General features: G+C 37.6%; 1 protein-coding gene across 1 annotated transcript in view; it reads right to left on the bottom strand.

Moving 5' to 3' along the window:
- The window catches only part of CTNNA3 (catenin alpha 3), a 524,245-nt gene that overhangs the window by 124,584 nt on the left and 380,580 nt on the right, over positions 1–19,081 (bottom strand). Inside the window, exon 12 of the mRNA XM_075154246.1 lies at positions 12,288–12,488. Coding sequence (XP_075010347.1) covers positions 12,288–12,488 — 201 coding nt within the window. The remainder of the gene's footprint in view (positions 1–12,287; positions 12,489–19,081) is intronic.

Here is a 19,081-nt window from a genome sequence, read left to right as displayed (position 1 = left end):
GCATAGACACAACAGAATGAGCAAATGATCAGATCCCAAATCAGACAGGATTGACACAAAGAATGAAACTATTAACACAACCTAACAAAACTGCTTGTATCTTTCTTACTTTTATACTAAAAGTTGAAGAGACAGAGAATACGATGCTCTCATGTACTAGTTCTCTATTGAAAACAGCAGGACAGGCTAGCATGCAAAATACAAGGGAAAAAAAAAATGGTAGAATATTGAACTAATTCCAGTCGTACTATTCAACTTGCTCCTTCCCTTGATTCTTACCCCAGAGATAAAAAAAGCACTCAAAGCAACAAACTGAATGGTCTGAATGGTCTGTTTGCACTGAGTACACTGACAATAATTGCATCTTGCAGTACATATTTTGCCCCATAACAGAAAGCTTGCCTTAACCAACCAGCTACCAATAACATTAAAAAGAACATTCTTCACTATTTACGTGAAACTTCTTAATCAACTAGTGACTAAATTAGCAACTTTTATGGATATTAGTCCTAGTGGTAGTATTATCAGCAGGAAGAAGAAAGTTCTGTACAAGAATCTAGAGAAACAGTGAGAATGATTAATTATAATGGGTACTGACTGTTCTGCACATACAGTCAGTGAACTCCACTGCAACGGACCGCTGACAGACAAGAAAGTGGTTGTCAGTTAGATTTCCTGCTACTTTCAATTCTATGTAGAGAGCATGGAAAGGCTGAAACAGTTCCAGAAGATTTTTTTGTTCTTTACTTGTGGTTTAGTTTACAAAGGCTGACTACATGAATACTTCCTCCTAACCTGCAATGCAGAAAAGAATAACTTTTCTCCAAGACTCAGAATAGTAGGCTTTAATAAAGATTCAAGAGTGTCAGTTATCAACTCTAAGTACATCGACTCACTAACAATGGTTAGAAACTGAATAAAACTATATGAATAAAACTAACATTGCTTCCAGCGCTATTAAGAAATGATCTCTGAAGGTGTTCTTAGGTGCAGGTACTTACTTGCCTTATTTGTCTCATAGAATAATATATAAGCAAGACAAGCCAAGAAATTGAGTGAATACAAGATGACTATGTTGTTATTTAGAAGAAATCTGGAGCACTGCTGAAAATCTTCCTATTAGCTCTTAGGGAAAAAAAAAAAATCAACATAGTTTTAAAAGAGCACAGTACAGAGCCAACACACACTTTGAAAAATAGAATACCAATAGGCTTTAAATGTTTATCTGCCTATCTGGAAATGTATCAGATTAAATCATGTGGATTGATTGCATCTATTTGCAATGTTCCTATGCTTCACTTCCATTTAATACATGATACTTCATATAAGAAACCTGCGTTAGCATTCTGGAGAAATTCATAGATTCAGAATGAGGTATCTGCAACCCTTTTACACTAAAAATCCTTCTCAAATACTAACACTATATATTTTTAACAGCAAGCAAGTCACTAAGGAAGAGAAGGAACTCTTTTCTGGGAATTTGAGATTGCTACTGCAGAGTATGAATGCACACATTAAAACATTTAATTACCCAGAAAACATGACTCTCTTATGAATGCAGCTGGTGTCTAACATGAGGAAAAAAATCATAAACACATTGTTTGAAAAGGACTTCTGCGTATCATTTGGATCAGTCTCCTCCTTAAAAATAAGACCAATACTATATCAGGTCAGTCATAGTTTTGTCTAGCTAAGTCTTGAAAACTTCCAAGGACAGAAATTTCATAGCATCTCTGTTCTAGTGTTGCACTACACTTTTAATAAATCCCTCCCCCCATGTCCTACCTGAACTTCTCGTGCTGCAACGTGTGGCTATTGTCCTTTGTTGTGCTATCTGTCTCTACCAAGAAGAGTCTGGCACCATTGCCTCTGTAACCATCTCTCAAGAAGCTGTAGGCTTCTATTTGATTGCCCCTTGGCCTCCACCTCCCCAGGTTAAACAACCCCTCAATCTCTTCTTCTCCTCACAGGTCACATGCTCTAGGCCCCTGGACACCCTGAGAGCCCTCTGTTTTCCAGAAATCTTTTCCCCAGCATTTCTGAATTTAGAAAGGCCTATTTCGGAAAGTGTACAGTGAGTACCTTCCTGTTTCCAAAAGACATTCTCAGATTTTTTTCCCCACCTTCTTTTTGGCATTCTTGTTAGAATCAATAAATCACCTTTCTTTAATGTTGATTATTGAATATTATTTATTTTACCACGAATGCTTCCTCAGAGATCTGCTTCACAGTATTTCCCGAAAACTAGCCTCCCCTTCCTAAAAAACAAGCATATCAAAAAAAAAGGGCTCCAGGAAATCTAAGAACAAAAATACGTCTATTACTTGTAGCCATCTTCTAGAATCGATCACTAAACACTTCTGACTTCAAACCTAGGAATCAGTTTCAGGAAATTATTTTTAGCCTTCCCTAACACCAAGAATAAAGTTACTGGGAAAACACTAATAGTCTGATACAAGAAATGCTAACTTGCAGCTTCAGTTCAGGGAATAAGTTATGAAATTGCTTCAGATAAACAAACAAACCCCCAAAAAATCCCAAGCTGTTGAAACATCTATGACTTCTCCCAAATGTTTTTGTTGATTAGGAGGGGCACCAAACTGTTTACTGCCTAACCTAGTTGTCAAGCTCTGAGTAATCCATGAGAAAAGCATGGCTGCTGCTTTATATTGCTTTGGAAGGGTGAAGGTCTCTGTAATTAATTTTTTGTACAATGTCCAAGGCACACACCTTCTAGTCTGCTGACTGAAGCTGTCTACCTTTTAATTTTTAATTCTTGACACAATCATAAAGGAGCATGAGTGACAGATAGTTGTATATTCCTGCATGAAACTCCATGACGAATGCTCTAAAATTGATGGATGTATTACTTACACTTTGCTATCTACTGAACTACTACGAAACTATTCTAGCTGCAGTTGTTTAACAGCATGCGGTAAACTGAGGAAATGACACGCTGTTTTCATCAACTGCGAGTCAAAACAAAGCCCACAGCAGACAAAACTGCCTTCAGAGATAACCTTGTAGAGTGGTGGGACTCTGGTAGAAAACAGAAAGGAAGGAGAAGCCCCATTTACAGAAATATTTATTTGGCATATAATGCATTCAATGCCACTTCTCCAAATACTGCCATGAATGGCAGTGCTGAGAAACTTACTGAGATCTGAGGTGAACAAAATGACCACAAGCGCATCATTTATGATTTCCGCAAGACTCAATTTTACTATGTTAACAGATTTATAATCCATACATAAATACACACGCATACATAAATCCTACTGAATTATGCATACGCTCCCCCCATCAAGATCTGTTGCATCATTTCCAAATCTATCAGTTCATAATTACTAAGGAGAGAACCTGAAGGGCTGAGGGCATGTTTGCCAGAAAGGAATCTGTGTGAGACACTGTGTGAGAAAATCTTAAGCAGAGCAGATGTTGGAATGGTTAGCTGTATACAGTTGGAAATATTATTGGGGGCAGGGGGAAGACCATATAGTTTTATGATTATGATATAGCATGTTATGAAAATTATGAATTTTATTACAGAACATTTTTAAAAGTATTCCATGCAAAAATGGAAACTGTGGAAGATGCTTTTTGTAAATTCAGTTTAGAAAACAACAACAAATGATAGCTAGGAAGAACTGAGAGTGACCTAAAACTGAAAAACAAGAAGTTACTGCAATTTTTCAGGTGTACGGAAAACCTTAATGAGACTGGATTCATGCTGAAGACTTAAAATAAAAAAGTCCTCATAGACTAGTGAATACAGAATTAACTCTTAATGATTTGTGAAATAAAGTTACTCAGTACACAGTTCTGTTTAGGAGGCAGATCATGCTCTGACACTTAAATGTTACAAAACTAAATGGTTAGAAAAGCGGCAAATCCCAAAGAATTCAAACATTTTGGTACGTAGGTATGTCTGACCAACCAGCTCCAGGAAGCATCAGAAAAAGCCAAAGCTGCTAGGTTAAGAACTAAAATGTTCCTATTACAAAGAATTTATAAAATAGACAAAAACCACTGTAAGGCAGATGTCATCTCCAATGCACTATGCTGTTCTAAAAGACAACAGGACAAAAGGATTCTTTGAATGTTGAATGGCAAAGGAAAATAATTGTTTAACTGGTGTCTGAGACATAGAAAGTTAGTCATGGACAAATGCAACAGGTACAGCATGCTTATCAAAATTCCCCAAAGAATGCAAAACAACAACAGTATCAGGGTTTGTAGGTGCAAGACCACAAGAAAAACGTTATGACAACAGTAATGGAAAAACCTTGCCACAGAGGCTCTCAAAAATACATTCAAAATAACCACCTGAAAGGTTACCAAGCTGGAAGTGAAAGGCAGACTACAGAATTGCAAATGAAAGGTTCTTAACATTACAGCCTCAAGTGAAGAGAAGCAGTGAAGATTTATCACAAAGTGTCACATATGATGAACACAGAAGGGCAATTCTACTGAAAAAAAACCAACCCAAACAAAAACCAAAACAAACCCACCCAACAAAAATAGTCTCCTGGAACACACATAGATGTAGATTTATTATACTGACTGGAAAAAAAAAGTACTTACTGTACATTATTATACTATCATCCTCGCTTCCTCTACAGGAATAAAAATTTTATTAAGGGCTTGTGGAAATTAAAGAAACAAAGACAACAGTGGTGTTCCTACTTTAAGGAAGGCTTACACAAATGTCCTTTGCTCCAGAATCAGACTGCAAGTAAACCTGGCTTCACCAGGGTACATGGCAAATTCATTATCATGGGAGCAAGATTTAGAATTCACAAGAAATCCTCCCTTTTCCAGTTTCTTGTGCAAATGCCGCTTAAACCAAGACACCCTTCCCCTGTCTCCCTCCCCTCTCCGTGTAACTAGCTGGAGCAAGACCATGTATGTCAAATCCATGCTGGTAATACAAATGTATTTACTATCCTAATTCAGGAGAGTGATCTAATAACCAAAAAAAAAATCAAAACTAAATTGAAAACTGTAAAAATAAAGTTATTAGCTTATTCATAAATACGAACTTATTTTATGTTAATGCTGTGTTTTAAATGCTATTCTTACTAACTTTTATCTTGAGAAGGAGGAAAGTTTTTGGAGACTGTGTGTTTCAGGACTAGTGCCCTAGACAGTGAGTCTGCACTGCACACTCTGAAGCTTTTACAGAACAAAGCCTGTTGGAACTGTGCATTGAAGAAGAGTTTCTTCTCAGTACCTTGGATGATCACTAAGTGCAACAGCATTTTAAAGCAAGCAAATGTGTAGTAAAAGGCATCTTAACTCCCGTGCAGTGTTTATAATCAACATGGACATTACTGTTATTAAGAGTGAAGAAAAGCTATTTTTGAGCTACAGGAAATGAAATAAAGATTGGCAAAAAGAAATGGCATTATGTCCAGGGTCATTTTTTGATTATCTGGAACACAAAACAATTTTGATAACATTTCTTCCTATTTTTCAGAACATTCTTCACATCTGAAGCAAACCTCACAGTTTTTAAAGCCAACGTTTTTAACATCATTTCACAGAAGGTTTAGAACAGAGCCTTACAGAAAAAAACACTAGCTGCAGACTTAACTGAATGGAGGTTATTGACTTCGTAATAGTCACAAGAATGAAGGGTCATTGCTTAAGTCGTAGTCTTACAATCACCATGTAATTATAAACAGAAAATATTTTAGGCTAAGTCACGCAAACATCCTCAGCACTTTTCTTAGTTAATGTTTTTTTCCCCTCTTAGCTCTTACAATAATTCTCTGTTGAAGTTTCTTACAAGCTGTTCCTTGTCTGAGTTGCACACCAATTTCACAAGCTCACCAGTTCCATAACCTTGCATATTGAAGCCTCATTCCAGTTTTTCTACCAAATGTTTTAAGGTTTTTTTAAAATATTTTACAGTGAAAAGACTCAGTCCTCTTTAGCAGTCTTTGGGCTTCACAAGCAAGGGTAAAAACCTCTGAATACTAAACAGACTTGAATAGCAATTACTATCTTTAAATCTCATTCTAAGGGTGATGAATGAGCAGTAGAAAGTATTTTTTCATTACAAATACTAGTCTTTTTAAATTAATGAAAACTTTTGATTTTGCATGCACCACAGAACAAGTGAGATTCATCCACCTCATTTTAGCTACCCCCAAATAAATCACCTAGAATAAAGTTGGTCATATTGGTATCTTTTCTACTACTAGAAGAGGTAAGGACCTTCAACAGCTGATTCATCTAATCTGAAGATGTATCTTAGGAAGTGTCAATGAAGTCTCTGGAGGCGCTTCTCTCTCCCCATTTTGGCTTAGATGGCACTCCAAAAGATGATAAAATACGTAGCAAATGTCAGAGTGGGCAGGAGAAAACAGACTGCAAAGCCTTCTTATGTTTCCTCCTTGGCAGGTGTCTTTTGGGTGAGAGAGAGTGTAACATTCTTGAACTGGAGAAAACAGACAAACCCCACTGCAAAAGATTCAGACAGTGGACATTTCGCATAAACTCTTGTGACAACCCTGCAAACTGTGTTTGAAAAAGGCAAGTGAAGCATCTAGGAAAATACAAAGTCATTAGTTTTGCATATAAGCATGCAAGACATGGAGGTAAACGGAAAAGCTAAATAAAAAGCAGAAGATGGAAGGAAGCTCATATCAGGTAACACTAATATCTTTTATTGCTAAGAAAAATTACCTTTTCCCAGAGGAAAGTAATGCAGTAGATTTAATCCAGCCTGCAGGATCATTTAATAAAGTACCGTACAGGGAAGCTCTGTTTCAGGTGGAGTAGATCAGTATTAGTATGGAGGCTATACAACTGATCACACTGAAAGGGCTATGAAGTGAGAGGAAACTCTGGAAGCTCTGGGCCAAAATAACAATCTTGGGACCAAGAAATAAACAAATAAATAAATTCATTAGTGACACTGGCAAACAGTATGATATTAAAACATGCTGCCAATACAGAAGACAGCTGGGTCAGGAGGAATAGAATGACTTTTAGGACAAAATCATGGGAAAGTACTTCAAAAAAGGTAACCAAAACTTGTGAAGGTTTTAAAGAAAATCACTGAACACAAACCAGAACAGGTCTGAAAGTTTAATGTGTTTGGCCCATTGGTGGGCCAAATCCAGGTGGAGGCAGAGGAATTGTTCACATTAACACAAGAACCAAATGTACAAACAGGCCATGCATAAATACTAGAAATTTGAGGAAAATCTTTAATTAGAAGTAGCAGGCTTACACAGCTCTTGAGGAGATAAGGGGGCCACAAATTGCCCTTAGTATCCCCCTGCTATATCAAAGAATTACAATTATGTAATACTCAACATAAAGCTCCTGGAGCCTTGTGAACAAGCCATGGGGACTGTTTAGAGATGAGGTTTTTCCCTCACTCCGAAATGTCTAAAAACTTGTACTTCCCCAGACGATGACTCACTTAATGAACAACACCTCTTATGTATTTTGCCCTTCAATCCCCAATTACAAGTAACATTGCTGGTATCACATCAGAAGAGCAGTAATCTCTAAAACTGTTAGATTCCAGTCAATTCAATTACTACTTCATAGTTTATGGGCGCAAACACCACATGAATAACAGTTTTAATGACTTTCAACAAGACTTACACAATTTAGGCATTTGGATATTTGTAAAAAATCTGACTTACATCCCTCTTATACTGAGAAAGTATTTGGAATTCACAGTTATGGACACAGGTTTATAAACATTTTCTGAGTGTCCTGGTTCGGGCTGGGACAGAGTTAACTTTCTTCCCAGTAGCTGGGGGGGTGTGCTGTGTTTTGGGTTTGGTATGAGAGGAGCTGATGGCCCATTGATATTTTGGTTGTTGCTGCGTGGTGCTTGCACTGGGGACTTTTTGGCCTCCCATGCCCTGCCAAGTGCAGGGGAAGCTGGGGGTGGGGGGTGGAGCATAGCCAGGGCGTTTGATCCAGCTGGCCAAAGAGGTATTCTATACCATGTGACATCATGCTCAGTATAAAAACGGGGGGGGGGGGAAGGGGGGGGCGGCAGTGGGCCCTTTCCCCATTCGCGACACGCAGTTGGCCGGTGGTGAGCAGCTGCATTATGCATCACCTGCTTTGTATATTCTGTTATTGTTGTTGTTATCATTGTTATTATTACTGTTCTACTTTGTTTTATTTCTGTTATTAAACCGGTTTTTTTATCTCAACCTGCGAGTTTTCCCACTTGTGCCCTCCCGATTCTCTCCCCTATCCTACCGGGGGCGGGGGGGCTGGGGTGGTGGGATGGAGGTGTGAGCGAGTGGCTGCGTGGTATTTAGCTGCTGGCTGGGGTTAAACCACAACACTGAGGCAGGAAGAAATTTTCAAATCCACGTTCATCTTCACATTTGATTCCACCATTCTGACTCAGAGATTAAACTCTGTCTTAATCCATACTTCAAAGGGAGTGAGAACAGTATTGTGTGTCATAGCAGTATGTCTCAGAACAATCCCTACAGCTGACCTTTAATTCGGGAACAGTTACGTTTGTTTTTCATTCCAAATACAACTTAATTACTATTCCTAAACTTAAAGTTAAGCCCTATCTCTATGTGAATTGCAAGGTATTTCATAATTCTGGTTGTAAGAAGCTGTGGACAATGGTTTGCTGTAACTCCATCAGCACTACTGGAATAAAAAAACGTGGACTCAAAACTCCAGTGATTCAGAGAAAGATACCTCCACTAGTTCTTTAAGACAGTTAAAATACTTATCGTCTTTGTCTCCACGCTTCTCCTTGTTTTTTACAAGATTCCTAGATCTAAATAACTAGAGGATTTATCTATGTGTATACATACATATATATGTATATAGTACATTATACTTTGACATGAAAGCAAAACTGTAGACAAAATTTACAATAAATACAGGCTTTTTACTATATCAATAGATACATGCCATAATATGAATTGTTTACTTAAATTTAACTGCTGCAGATTCTGGCAGGCAGTAAAATAATAGAGTAGACTTTGGTATTTAAAAATACAGTACAAGGTTACTCTTCCAGTTCTGAAGAGGAAATACCTTAGGTTTTTATAAACAGTGTTTCCAAAGGTTTCATTTTGCTTTCATGCAACAGTACACAAACCCTATCAAAATGCAAGGATCTGCATATTTCAATCTAATCAACAGTACCAGACATTAGGAATGACAGAGAGGTATCAGTACTAACATTTTCAGTCTTAACCATACCAGAACACAGCCTGAACCTCCACCATCTTTGTATTTGTAAAAACAAGATACGAAATCCTGGTTTAAACAATTGCCTGCACAGAGTGTACAGACCACACGACTGAACATGCTTTTCTCCAGTAGTCCATAAAGGTTTCATACAGACCCTGGGGCGTGCATTTGCAGGGCATGATTCTCAATGCTGACTTCCAATCATCTAGCGTAGGGAGTTGGCTGGAATGCTTTGCAGCTCTCTTTCCTACCCACATACTTACATGCCCTTCCCACTGAAACCTGAGAGCAAGAAGGGACAGAGTATGTCCGTATCTCATTGTGATGCAGAACAAGGAGGCACAGCCTCACTCAGACCAGGAGCTGGGAAGCATTCCTGCACACCACAATTAGCTGTAGCCTCATGAACTTACACAATATCACACAGGAACTCTGTACAGACAGTGGCAGTCCAAATGAACCATCCGCACTATCAGACCATATACTATCTTCCTGCAGTCTTCTGCTTCATTACTTCCCAAATTGATCCGATGGACACCAGCCCCCTCTAATGTGACCCTGGCATATGTCTAAAGCAGGTCCATCCAGTGACCTGAATTAAGCAGTTGTTTGGTAGCGTATCTGTGTATGATCACATAATCACGATGCCATAATGCATACACACATAGAGTGCAAATCAAGGCTGCAAAGACAACTTTAGTTCTGGTATTACCTAACTTCTAAGAGCTTCACTCCACAATGTAAATGGTGCTCTTACAGGGCCTCGTTGTTAGTTTGCTTGGGGTTTTTCTTCTTGTTGGGGGAAAGGGAAGGGGCAAAATGGAGGAGCAGCATAACATAAGCCTGAGAAAGCAGACACTCCATTGTATGGTGTTCTAGAGATCCATTCGGCTTGGATCTAAAACAACTTGTATCTAAACAGGACGAGGCAACTTGAGCGAAGAAATTAAGCATCAGTTTTTAATACTCATTGTACGGCAGTATTATGGTATTATTGTTGAATAGCTCACTTTACCATCTCAAATATGCCTGATGTCTTCCAGCTAAAGAGACAGATTCAGCAATCTTACACTCTTTTCTTGAATGTACTGTAACGCAGAGAATTTAACCTCTTTTTTTCTTATAAATTACCTCAACGTTATGTGCTACAATTTAACCTCAGTCTTTGTTTTAACAAACAGTAAATGTATCTGTTCCTCTTTATGCACAGTTTCGCTGTCCTGTTACCTCCAATTTGCATCCTTCCCATTTCTGGCTCCTGTTCTCCCTTTCATTTGCGTTTTTATTTCTCTGCAATTTCCATGTATGCTATTATTCTATAATTCCATTTTCACTAACTCTATACTCTGCCTCCAATAACTTCTCTTCAGTAACATATTACGTTTTCACTGGGCATAAAGGATGCACTTCACTGCCCTAGGTTACTCGTGTAAGCTAACTTAGGAGCTAATCGCAGCATAAATACACAGCAGTGATAGAATGTTTTGGGTTACACCCAAGGGCTGCAGCCTACCTGCATTTTCCCTGTAAGCTGAAACAGTTAAAACAAACAAACAAAACAAAAGAAAATCAACAGACAACCAAAAAACCTTGCACAGTCTGTTCATTGCAGATGTACAAATACAGCTAAGAATGAAAAGTACATGTTTCTTTTTTCCACTCTTACTGACTAATGTGAAGATAGTGGATTCTTAGGTTTGAAGTACTGCAAAGACATTTGAGCAGATGACACCATGCTTGATGTCCTTTGACACAGGCAAACATTCCAACCAAAACCAGTTTTATGTCTTCCTGTCTTTTATAGATACACGGATTTAGGTACATTATATATTACTGTCAAAGCAAGGCAACAGAACAGAAATCACTGTCAACTCCTAATGTGTTTAAACACTACCAGTTTCAAGAAAAAAGGGCTCAGCTTTTACACGGGAATCAAAACTATGCTTTCCTGTAATTGCTGCTTCCCGTGGTATTTGTCATAGTACTTTCAGAAGTTATGAAAAAAGAATGTCATGTTGAAAGTTCTCAGATTTTCTCATCAAAATGTCAGAAAAGGAGATAAAACCAGGCAAGTCTATTTCAAACTCTGCTCGTTGTTTTGTCCCTTTTGCCACTTCATTGCGATGCCAGTTCACTATTGTTTCACATCAAGACAGTTCTGTCCTGGACCCATTTGAACAAAATTCCTCAAACAAAATTCCCGTCTCTTCTTGTGGTAAAATAAAGTAAATTTCAGTCAAATGTAAGATACCAGAAATTTGTTTAGACTGACAGAGCTATGATTTAGACCTCCGAGTTCATGAAGCTAAATCTTATATTCCAGGGGTGTACGGACTTGCCAGAAAACTTCTTAACGGCAATTTTTTAACCACCCAACTTGCAATCACTGAAAACATGGAAGTCCTGGGAGCTCCACAGATTTTTTATTATGTATGCGCTATGAAAGGCCAGAGATTCATATATATGAACAACAACTGTTTGCATAAACAACAGAAACCATTTATAAAATAGTGCAGTTATACCCCTACTGCCAGAACAAGGATATTCCAGTTTTCAGTATCATGAAAAAGGAAATGCACACCACTAACCATTTTAGGAAGTTCCAAATTTGCATAGCAAAACTGAAGATATTTGGGGATATTTAACCACTGCTCAACAATCCTTAAAGTGGTAAGGATTTATGAACCTGCTTCTCCTCCGCTGAGTTTGTCTTTCATCTGCTTAGAACAGATGTGGTGAGGCCAGTACAACAAAGTGAAAGCTGCTGCCTCATCAGTTACAAGTCCCCAAACATTGTTACTTGCCTTTACTTAAAAACTCCAAAAAAAGTCTTCCATAGCTTAAAAAACCTTACATAAATGATGTAATTAAAATAAAATTTTTAAAAATAGTTTTGAACTGCATAGTATCATCATAATTAGATAGCATGCTGAAAAGAGGTAAAAGACCATATAGTGAATCATTAGTGCACAATTAGTGCATCAGATCACAGAATCACAGGATTCACTTTAACTGTGGCATATAAAGGAAAGTTTATACCACCAAAGCAACTGAGAACATAGCTTAGAAATCAGACTTACCATTCTTGGTCAAATATTGAACATGCGTCATCACTCCTTCAGTGTAAGCCCCTGGCTCATAATTGTCCATCTCACCCGAAACAATATGAGCTACTCTTGAAGCACGCCCTCGGATTGCACCTGCTGCACGATCTAAATTGTCCACATTTTGCTCTCTTAGTGCAATGATACACTTGTTTACATCCTCAAGAATATGGCTTTCTGCAAATAAAACAACATTTCTTTTAGATGGCACATCTTAACAATCAAGACATACTTTAGACACGGAGTTGATTTTTTTTCTTCCCTGTTGAAACGCATTGTTCAACACAGGCTTGGATAAAAAACTTAAAACATGAAATCTACCCTGCAATCCTTAAAATATTTTATTGATTCCTAGAATTCAAAGGTACAGTAATACTCTCCTATAAGCAACAGCAACAATAAAATATTGAGTCAGAAAGTGTTAGTGGTATGAAAACCACAAAATCTTACATACATAGTGAATATTTGCAGAATGAAGGAAAATTTAAAAGGATTAAAGCTGTTACTTATTGTAGAAACCTTCTTCAGTCACTGTGACAAAAAGTTCCATAATGAGATTAATTACGTCAACAAACAATTGTCCCAACGACTAAACCAACTACTTTGACATCAATGTGTTAGGATGTTCATGCTAAATCAAATTCTTTTGTGAATAGAAAGAGCAGTATTTTTGCCTGGTACTAAAATTACACTATTACTTATTAAATTATTGCAATATGTGTCATTATTACAAAATCTATAGTGATTATGTATTTTTCATACAAATTACATTTCTTCTCATAGTAATATATTTACTGTATTACTATGTATACTGTTGGTTTATATACTATTCATGACATTTAAATAAACATGTGCATATATCTATATACACATACATACACTATCACTTATCAATATATAACAATATTACGCAGCACTGGCTTTCCCACTGCAGCTACTTTCATTGTGCCTTCTTGCCACACAATACTTTACCCCTTCAGCTATCTCTGTCACCTCCTAATGATAGGATATGTCTTTTCTATCATCATGCTTTCATTCCTACAATATTTTTTTCCGTATTAGAATTTGCCTCTTTAGTATTCAGCACCACCTCACAAATTCAAAGCCACATTGAATAAATGAAGAAATTCTGGTTCTCTTCACCTTTTCTACAGTATGGCAACTGGTTTATTGCCAACGCTGGTTAAATGATTTGCCGCAACATACCCAAACCCATTTTTACTTTACTATTTAAAACATGTACAAGTTATAGCCACCTTCTGCCTGTCCAAACACACATACATTCAAAATTTTACATTTCTGGCACAAACCAGAATGTTTGTATTGGGAATACGGGGAATAGGCAGGGAATGTTGTTAATCTATGCGATTGGGATAGGCAGGGAAATGTTGTTAATCTATGTGAAACATGTAATGACACAGAACCTCTGAAAGTCAAGAAGTCTCTTAGACACCAGTTCTTGGATAAGAGATTAAATGGGTTAAAGATGATCCTCCTAGTAAAAAGCTTTAAGAAAAAAACAAAACATGCACAAAATCATCCCATCACTAAAGGGCTGAAAGATGCAATAAAAAAGAACTATTCTTCCATTTAAAAAAAAAAAAAACACAATAGTATATCTCACAGTAATTACTATCTTCTGAATACAGACAATATTTAACATTCACAGGGCTTCTTCAATATTTGATAAAGTAATATAAAGAAACACCTGGGAGGTGAAGAAGTGTATGTTACACGGTTAACCAAAGAGGTACCCAGTGGTGTCTTTGCTAAGCATGGGAGTTGAAATAAGCTGACTGTCTTCCTTACAGATCAAATGTTTATATCTGGCAGTCACCTCCAATGCAGGTAAAACTGCAAAGTTGCTTTCGCTGTTTCCTCTTTGACAGACTTTTTTTTTTTTTTTTAAGGGAGGCAGGTGCCCTACACCGAGACAAATTCAGCTGCTTGACACACTTCCACACTAAAAGGCACCAAACACTCAGTACAGAACTTAACTTAACTTGAACCTTTCTTTGTTATTTCACTCAGCTCTATGTGATTTAATGACCTGACTGAAGGGAGTTTGATGTCGATTTGTGTCTAAGACAGACAGAAAAGAGAGATTATTATAACATATAAATACAGCATGAGCATGGCACATTAGCATTTCCAAGTCACCCATGCATTACATCAACAGTTAAAAAAGAACAAAGATTTGGCTAGAGGAAAGCACAAGGAGAAAATGGTTGCTTAAAGACTGATGGAATCAACTGTTGGGTTTACACGGTCAGAAATGATAATGTAGACAAATGCAGAAGGGTACCAAGCAAAGAAGAATTATACAAGTCTTCTTACAAATTATTACCCTTCTGTTTTTCTGAACATCCATTTACTCAACATTTTTCAAATGGCAATAGTAAAGCTGTATTTGTGCTATTTTTCCAATGGCAATAGTAAAGCTGTATTTGTGCTTAACAACCTATTTTTTGATACTCAAATATATAGTAATGGAAAAAAGAACATCAGTAGCAAGATGGTGACAAAGGAGAAAATACTGGTACTAAAGTAAGACTGGTCATAAAACCAAACGGTAACACACCTGAGTAAGAATTCACATCAAGTTAGAAGACAGTATCAGTAATGCCAAGACTTAAAGAGAACAGGTATGTGGTATGCTAGGATTCCCATCTGTAGCACCAACACTAAAGGGAATATTCCATTTTTTCAGGCAAAGTAAGATAAATATAAAATTTAACTTATGGTATAGAGGTAATACCATAAAATATAATTAAAAAGAGAATATGTTTATGGCTTTAAAGCTTAAACACATCTTAAAAGCTTCCGTATTAGTTTTGTTATTGAATTTCCTTTCCTACACAGACCTAAAATCTGCTGTCTCTCAGAGAATGTAATACAAGAACATTAGAAATGCAAGATGTGAAGGTAGCAGATTTGCTCTACCTTCAGAAGTACCATTGTGAAACTTCTTTTGCACTAAGTCATGAAATAATTCAGAGCTTACACGTTTCTTGTTAACTCATGAGTGCCATTCAATATATCAGTATTAAATGACATTTTATGTTATACAATAAACTGGACAACCATGGTAACTCAGACAGACAAAAAACACCATTAGGTAATCCTGAATTACTAACTGCATCTGGCATGAGTATCTTGGGATTCTACCTGTGCAAAAATTATGAGTTCTGGTTCACTTTATGAAACTGCTACATCACAGAATGCCTCTGTGAAAATGGAACGTCCATATCCTTTCAGGTACATGTCACCAATCTCCAAGGTCAGCAGAAAAAAGAAAAGTTTAATAGTGGTGACTTTGTTAGCACTGTTTGTTCAGTCTGTGCATATTCTGTAACTACACCCATGGACTACCACCTACATGGAAGTAGGTCAATGAGAGGACTGGCAGCTATTTCAGTTCCACCTATGCCAAACACAACACATGAAACTGTGAAAGAAAGGGGCAAATGACAAGATGCACAAAGACGTTTCAGAAACTACCCTGTGCTGTACAGGTTACTATCTCCTCTTTCTTTTTCCAGGCATCCCTCCTGGTGTGCTTTCCACAGTGGGAGGCTTCCAAACAAACCAGTTTGTGAATGTGCGCAAGGTTGAAAAAGGCTGAAGCACTGAAGGAAACAGAGGGCTGATGTGCACAGAATGCAGGAGAAAGGACTAACAAAACCCCACTTCCGCTGCCATGTCTAAAATGAAGTAGTGTAAGTCACCACGGCTTTAGGTTTAATATTGTCCAAGTGTTAACAGAGATAATTACAGAGTGGATAGCACAACCCCCACTTGAAGGACCTTTGTGTGAAGAATACACTGCCTTTTAACTGCTCAGCAAAGGTAAGAACTACAGGGCTTAGTCCTGTGTAAATAGAAAGGTAGGGCTCTTCTGAAGTCTATCAAGTGAAATCTCCATAATGGAAAAACTGGTTATCTTGTGTGATATGAATCTCAAGTTAATTTAAAAAAAATATATAGCATGTGGCCTAACAGAAATACTGTATGAATGGAACACATGTTGGAAAGCTCCCAGTTTCCAAACCCTTCTATAAGATGTCAAAAACACCACTTTCATGGAGAAAGAAAAAGCAAACTTGAGGCCAAACGCTCAACGGAAATGCAATTAGACCTGTATGTTGTGGCCTGAGTTCCCAATTAGCTGTTTCCTTCCAAACTGGTAAGACTACTTTTAAGTCATTTTAGAATCTAACTATCAAAGCCCATAAGCAACATTTTTCCTTGCTACATCCATACGTTGTCACATGTAAGAGGTCAGCTGAGAACTTGACAAATGCCATACTTAACATCAAAAACTCACGAACTCTTGTCAACGCGACAGAATGTACAGACAATACGTGCACTCAATGAGCATAAATGACCTTGTCCCCACACACTGGTACTATACAGCCGTAGCCTTTCTGAATATCCATAGCCAACACACAATCTCTCAAAATATTCTGAAGCTCTTCCCAGATGAGGTCCCTCAGAATCAATAAAACATTGCTTAACTTCATTTTCCCAAGGCACAAACAAGCTTCTACATTTGCCTTAGCACATCTAATGGAAAAGGAAAGAAATCAGCACTGATCACAGTCCAGCTGAGATTGTTTTAACCTGTATCTTTCTTACACATGCTTCCTCCTCCTATACAAAATGCATTAGATCAACTTTTGATTTTCATCCAAGTATCCTACTTTCCAAAGCAGAAAAGGAAGATTAGGATGATGTACCATCTCTTTGTCATGAGTCAGAGTGTCTAGTGTAAGAGTTAATTGTAACAGTGGATTGATAGATGTTTAAAGAAATTGTCAGACTGCCACCATCACCAGAGCAATTATCACGAGTGGTGCACTGTACCTTCTGATTTTCCTTTGGGATCTTGGTGTTAGTTGTACTGGCCAAAAATCATATCTCAGCTGAGCTAACCACTGGATAATAAAGCTGTCTTTGACAAAGCCATGACTCAGACTGTCTCTGGAACAAAATCAACAGCTCTTCCTTTGCATGTCATCTGAAGAAAAAGACAGGTGATGCCCTTCCACTCCACTTGGCACTGATAAGGCCTCAGTTGAAGCACTTTTTACTAAATTTTCTCCACTCAGTTCAAGAAAATTGTGGACGAAATGGAGACATTACAGAAAAAAAAAAGAAAACTAAAAAGAATTATTAGAGATTTAAGAAATATAGTATATGAAGACGCACTAAAAAACTCAATTTGTTTGGTCTCCTGAAGAAGATGGAAAATAAAACATGCTTTCCTGCAAGCCCTAAACCATAAAATTACATGTAGACATGTATGCAGGGATAGTTTAGCCTGACCAAAATGATTTATATCTTTTACCATCTGTTGGCAAGATAAAATGGAAAGCAAAGAAACTTTGTACAAAAAGTAAACTTCCTTTCAGACCACTCCTATTCCCTGGACGTGGTACCTCAGAGCGCTACTCAGACAGGGATTCCAAGTTTTCCAATATGGCACTAACTAGTATAGCAAAAGACGTGCTACCGCAGACTCATAATGCTTTGATGAACCCCCAAAAAGATAACTGAAAGCAAATAATTAATAATTAATAATAATATCCATACTTAGATTTAGCAATTTCTGGTGACAAAGTTAAGAGAACAAGACCATAGAATCATAGAATCATTAAGGTTGGAAAAGACCTCTAAGATCATCGAGTCCAACCGTCAACCCAAAACCACCATAACCACTACACCATGTCCCTAAGCGCCTCATCTACACGTCTTTTAAATACCTCCAGGGATGGTGACTCAACCACTTCCCTGGGCAGCCTGTTCCAAGGCCTGATCACTCTTTCAGTAAAGAAATTTCTTCTAATGTCCAATCTAAGCCTCCCTTGGCGCAACTTGAGGCCATTTCCTCTCGTCCTATCGCTTGTTACTTGGGAGAAGAGACCAACACCCAACACCCACCAACACCACTAAGTGGAAGGTACAAGTCCCAGTATACAATTCCCTGTTACCACTCCTCCTGTATTCAGACAAAAAAAGTTGCATTTAATTCCCACCTTTTTCCTACATACTGAAGTTCAGACAATACTCAACACTAAATCTCCATCAGCAATCTTATGAAATAGATTTTCTTGGCACTTGGGGCTCTTTTAATATAATAACTACATTCTACAAGCAAGACAGCGTCTTAGTCACTATTCAAAAAAGAAATCACGGGTAATCACTTTATGTTCAAAGTCCCTGGCAACTTCAATAGAATAATTTTTAAATGAATAAAGAAGTGGAGAAAAAGAATTACTCAGAACAAGGAAAATAAATATCCTTTCTTCTCTGATTGTATTAACTAAATTATTTTATCTGCCAAAACTAAGAAACTAGATGATAATTTCTAGTATTACTTGTTGCTAATACAGCTGGCAACACTGTCATTCTGTCTCAGTCCAAGAGTGGTATTGAGAGGCAGGGTTCACAATGGTCTGGTACTTACTCAAACACACTCATGGTGCCTCCAAAACACTCAGTTTTTAGATACATACAGCTATAATATAAAATGCACATAAATGTCTATTATTATGTCCACCTTAAAAAAGGCGCGGAGGAGGATCCAGAAAGCTACGGGCTAAGGCTTCACCTTAGTTCCTGGAAAAATTATGGAACAATACCTCATGGAAGGCATTTCCAGGCACATGACGGACAGGAAGATGATTAGGAACAGCATTGATTTACCAAGGGCAAATCAAGCATGGCCAAACTGATTGCTTTCCATGATGAAGGACTGACTCTGTGGA

This window comes from Calonectris borealis, chromosome 7 (assembly GCF_964195595.1).
Source record: "Calonectris borealis chromosome 7, bCalBor7.hap1.2, whole genome shotgun sequence".
Classification (NCBI taxonomy): Eukaryota; Metazoa; Chordata; class Aves; order Procellariiformes; family Procellariidae; genus Calonectris; species Calonectris borealis.
Note: the sequence above shows the minus strand (reverse complement) of the source record. Positions and strands in the feature narration are given on the sequence as shown.